This window comes from Gekko japonicus, unplaced genomic scaffold, assembly GCF_001447785.1.
Source record: "Gekko japonicus isolate JY-2015 unplaced genomic scaffold, Gekko_japonicus_V1.1 scaffold1369, whole genome shotgun sequence".
NCBI classification, from domain to species: Eukaryota; Metazoa; Chordata; class Lepidosauria; order Squamata; family Gekkonidae; genus Gekko; species Gekko japonicus.
In genome coordinates, this window is record NW_015161439.1 from 442,227 (window position 1) to 447,863 (window position 5,637).

Below are 5,637 nucleotides of genomic sequence, written 5' to 3' on the forward strand. Positions count from 1 at the left end.
ACAGGTCCGACAACAACCACAGTGCCGAACCACCCAATCCAGATGACTCCAAAGGTTGTCCGTGAGGGTGACCAGTACCGTCTCCGTCCCATGGCCTGGTTGGAAACTAGACTGGAAGGGGGCCTAATGCAGAGGTGTCATCCAAAAAGCCCTGCAGCTGACTCGCCACCACCCTCTCAATTAGTTTGCCCAGATAGGGCAAATTGGATACTGGCCAGTAGTTAGCCAACTCAGCTGGATCCAAAGATGACTTTTTTAGGGGAGGGTGGACCACTGCCTCCTTTAGTGCACTAGAAAACAGTCCGTCTGAGAGGGACTTGGTGATAATCTCCCTTAGTGCACCTTGTAACCTGTCGTGACCAGCTTTAATTAGCCACGACGGGCACAGATCCAGGCTACAAGTGGTTGGGCGAACAGATTAGAGCAATTTGTCAACCTCCTCTAGGCTGAGTGGACTGAAATAATCCAAAACTTGACAAGAAGATGCGCATGGAGCCTCGAGTTCCCTTACTGTCCAACTGGCAGGGAGGTCATGGTGGCGCGACAAGACCTTGTCTGTGAAATAGCTCACAAAAGCCTCACGGCCAATCTCCAATTCCTTATTGTTTGGTCTGCCCTGTGGCAGAGTAGTAATAGACTGGATTGTTCTAAATAATTGGGCTGGGCAAGAACTTGCAGACACAATCGTGGCCGTGTAGTATTCTCTTTTTGCGGCTTTGACTGCCATCTCATAGAATCTCATAAACGTCCCATAGGATGCTCTTGTAGTTTTGTCCCGAACCTGCTGCCTCTGTCTCTCTAGCTGTCCGAGCTCCTGCTTCATCAGCCACAGCTCCCGTGTCTACCATGGAGTGAGCTTAGAGTGGGGGTGCAGAGGACGTTGGGGAGCGATCTCATCAATGGCTGCCAAGAGTCAGCTATGCCAGTCCTCGACAAGCTCATCTAATGAGCCGCCAGGGGGCATTGGATCCCACAGGGCCATTTGGAGCCGCATGGGGTCCATTTGGCTCCGTGGGCGAACTCAAATACACTTGCTTCCCAAACAGGGTCAGGGTGGCACATTCACATGGGCCTTCAAGGCATGGTGGTCTGATCATGGAACTGCCGTAGCAGTAATTCGGTCCACTGTAACCCCGTCTGTGAAGATCAGATCGAGTGTGTGCCCCACTCGGTGAGTGGGGGCCGTAACATATTGGGAGAATCTTAGCACCACCATGGATGACACCAGGTCCATCGCCTGCATGGAGGCCGCATCATCGGCATGAACATTGAAGTCACCCAAGACTAACAGTCTAGGGTGCTTCTGTGCCCAGCCTGATACGGCCTCTAGCAGGGACGGCAGGTTTGCCAGCCAAACAGCCAAACTCTCCCTGGCTTCCCACACAAAGCCAGCACACACTATGCTCACGAGCTTCAGCAGCGGGAGCGCTCTGAAGGTGTAATCCTCCAAAAGGAACAGGGCCACTCCTCCCCCCCGCCCGTTGGTCAGGGATTGGTGGAGGACCGAGAACCCGGGAGGAGCTGACTGGGAGAGCGCTACAGTCTCCCCATCTCGCACCCAAGTTTTGGTCATGTATGCCAGATCCATGTCCTGTTCAGACAGGAAGTCGTGAAGGACCATGGTCTTTTTATTTATGGAACTGGCATTGCACAATGCCAATGTCAGAGAGGGGTCATTAATCCTAGCCCCACTGCCTACTACCTTCGGGATGGGACACAGGCTGGAAGGGGACTGAGCTCTTTTACGTCTCCATTCCCTTCCTTTCCATTTATGCATGGTCCACCGCTGTACTTTCCCATCCCCAGGAGCACTGGTATCCCTTGCCTGGCCATCGTCCATTAATGGTCTTCACTAAGCTAGCCACAGACTATTAGTAGGCTGGTTAGAGGTTGGGTATAAGGGATGCTACTAGTAAAGCAGTTCTCCAGCACTGTAAGTCCTAACAGTTCACCGATCCAAGTCCAGCAACAGTCCAGTCTATCCTAACAGATAATATAAATTCCAACAGTCTAACAATTTGGTACAAAATATTCTAAATCACATCTCTCACCAGGTCCTGAGTCTAGGTAAACAACATCTACTGGGTCACCCTGGTCCACATGTTTGTTCATCCCCTCAAAGATTAAATGAACCTAGAGTCCAGTGGCACCAGTATTGATGCAATTTTTAAAAAAATGTGTGTTTTAATGTTTAAACTGATTATTTATTATTGTGTTGTACAGCTGAATGGCCTGTCTGTTGTTGTGATCCACCCTGAGCCCATTTGTGGGGAGGGTGGAATGCTGCGGCCAGGCTGTTGATGGGTCTCACTAGACGGGATCACATCCGGCCTGTGCTGAAAGCGCTGCACTGGCTGCCAATGGCGTACCGGATTCGCTTCAAAGTGCTGGTCTTAACCTTTAAAGCCCTATATGGTCAGGGTCCGGATTACCTTAGGGACCGCCTCTCCCCGCATGTTCCCCCAAGGGCACTATGGTCGGGGAACCAAAATCTCCTGGACATTTCAGGCCCCAGAAACATCAAATTTGCGGTTACCAGGGCTAGGGCGTTTTCGGTGACGGCTCCTACCTGGTGGAATGAGCTCCCAGGAGAGATCCGGGCCCTGCGGGACTTGGTACAGTTCCGCAGAGCCTGTAAAATGGAGCTCTTCCACCAGGCTTTCAAGTAGGAGCCGCCGCCACCATCATTACGCCACCATCATTATGTCACCATCGTGACCATCATTCCATCTACGCCCCCCTCTTTATTTCCGCAAATTGACCATCTTCAGAGCGGGTACTATTGGGGGGCGCGAGACATTCCTAGCAGAGGACAACGCTGTAGGGATGTATATTGTCGCTGTTATATATTAGTATTACTGCTGTTTGTTGTTTCTAGTACAAATAATCATAGAATGCCATCTTGAATTTTATAGTTAAATATTTTGGAGCACCGTAAATAAATTTTTAGCGAACTGTATTTATTGTATTTTATATTTTCTGTATTGTTTTACGTTTTAACTTGGGCATTCGTGCCCCTTGTGAGCCGCTCTGAGCCTTCGGGGAGGGCGGGATATAAATCCAAAGATTTAAAAAAATAATAATTTGAAAAATAAATATTTAATTTATACCCTGCCCTCCATGCTAAAGCAGGGAGACAAGCTATGAGATAACTAGGGGAGATAAGCTATGTAATAATGAGGGGAGACCTAACAAATAATTCATGGGAACAAAATACCAGTAGTAGAGTCCTTTAGATGACTGTACTCTTCATGAAGTGGTCACATAATTCTGTGATGGCACACTGAGAGAGCAAGTAGAGGCCACCATAAAAACCCTGCTGGCTTATGTCTTAATGAGAGAGATGGTGTCCAAATTGTTAAGCAGAGGCCTTTCCCAATCCCATTACCATGGTACTTTGTACAGTGGCATTATGGATTGGACCTGGGACCTTCTGCGTGTTCTAACACTAAGCTATGACCCACCATCTTACCCCCTGTCTAAAAGCATTGTTGCAAGTTCAGGCAGGTTTAAATTATCTTGTGTGCCTTGTGATATCATCTTACCTCCTATAGCTTCACACCTGGAGGCTATCTCCCATAAAACTAAGGCCATGGAGTAGACATCCATTTGTTTGAATGACTCCAGATCTTCAAGATTCACTCTGGATTCCAAAACTTCAGGAGCCATATACCTGGCAGTGCCCACCTGATCAAAAAATGAATAGACGTTAGAAAGTCCACACACAAAAAAGCGCCACGTTGCTTCTAAATTGAAAAGAGATTATAATGTATTAAAATATGTGGTATTCATAGTCTGCAATTAAGAATTCCCATTTAAAGAGTTGGATATAGAATATTCTGGATTCTTTGATTATTCCAGATGGGTCGATATGCTACTTTGTAGCAGTGGAATAAACTTAGAAGTCCAGTGGTTAAAAATGGATCACCTTCATATTGGTTGAATCATTAGTTGGAACATTTCAGGCCTGTCATGACATGGGGCTGGATCTCACGGTCCATCAGTGGAATCCATGATGGCCGTGGGTCTTCCCGCCTTCTCATTTCCAACCCCATGGTTCTTCCCCTATGGCCGACTCCCAGCCCACATAGCTATTACTCCATGTGGGTTCCATGGCCCCAGGAATACATTTTCCTGGAGCCAGATATGGCTGCTGAGGGAAGAGGAGAGCTGGGAAGATTAGGGATCTTTGCATAGACCTCGTCCTTACACTGGCTCCAACCCATAATGATGTATTTTTCCCTGGGCTTAAAAAAAATGTCTTGGGAGGTGGTGGTGATGCTAAGCAGGGGAATGGTGAGCAAGGACCTTTTGTCCTGTCCAGTTTTCCTCATAAAAATCCGACCTGCAGCTGCTCTTCCAATGAAATATTCCCTGCATAGACAGAAATGCGAAATCACTGGAAGCAATTGAGTGGGAACACAGAGTAGAAAGAGTTAAGCAGATTATGCCTCCACTGGACTGAAATCTGTAGCCTCTTGAGGCAGTTTTTGTGTGTCTAAACATTTAGTACATGCAACCATATATAGGTGGGGAGGGAATGCATGTTGATATGGATCATTTTGCAGACAGACGATGTTATGTTGGTGGTCCATGACCACATCTCCTGATGTATTCTTGTATTTAAAAGCATCTGCAGAAGATAAAGCTTTTCCAGATACTATAAGCAAGGATTTTCATAGAATCTCAGATAAACCTGGACTCCAGTGTCACCTAAAAGACTAACAGCGTTTCTTCCAGTGTAAACATTTGTAAGTCAGGGCTCATATCATCAGATGCATATGATAAAGTGGGCTCTTAGTCATGAAACTTTATGCTGGTATAAATGTTAGTTTTTTTAGGTGTCATGGTTTGTTAGGGCCCAGGATGTTTTGTATGTTACTCAGAAAAAGGTCCTACCAACATTGTACAAACAAGTGTGAAGGTAATTTAAACATATCACATTTAAATGAGGATGCTGTTTCTCAAGCAGCAGAGTCCGGGAGATGGTACTCCCTGGGTTGATCTTCCCATGCAAAAGAGAGAGACTGATGCATCAAATTAAGGCATACGGGGACCGTGTAGTGAGAGCATCAAGGTTAGTCCCACAAAGACACAGCAAGCAGCCCCAGTGGAGTGGAGTGGTAAATGGAAACAGTAGTTTTGAAAGACTAGGAAGCAAGGTAGGAACATATTTCACTCTTGTTGCACATAGAAAGTTCAGAGATCAAGTCTACTGACCGGAAGTTTATAGAACAGCTGGGAGGTGCTAAAGGTGTAAAGTTTCCAGAATTTTTGAAGCTATAGGGGGGGAAACTAGTTTTTTCCTGGGGTGGGGGGATTAGAAATATTGGGGGGAAATTGAAATAATATGCAGTACTTGTCAAGAATTCCCAAAACAGGGGATCCTTGTTATGGGTGGGCAGAGCTCAAAATTACAAAGCAACCCTGGAGTGTGAGTCCACACACACCAGTGAGGTAGCCTGCCACCAGCCCTTTTGACTATCCCATGATTAGAGGCCAAAGGGCAAACTTCCAATCTTCCTGGTAATAAACCAGAAATCAGCCCTGCAAGGTTGGCCACTTGCAGAATGAGTTTCCACTAATAATTAGCCAGTAGGTGGATGCTTTAAGTCTAAGGAACTGGAATAAGATTGA

The 5,637-nt window shown here is 46.6% G+C and overlaps 1 protein-coding gene across 1 annotated transcript in view; it reads right to left on the reverse strand.

Moving 5' to 3' along the window:
- Positions 1-5,637, reverse strand: part of LOC107125583 (TGF-beta receptor type-2-like) — a 41,652-nt gene that overhangs the window by 9,867 nt on the left and 26,148 nt on the right. The window contains exon 5 of the mRNA XM_015429008.1: positions 3,546-3,687. Coding sequence (XP_015284494.1) covers positions 3,546-3,687 — 142 coding nt within the window. The remainder of the gene's footprint in view (positions 1-3,545; positions 3,688-5,637) is intronic.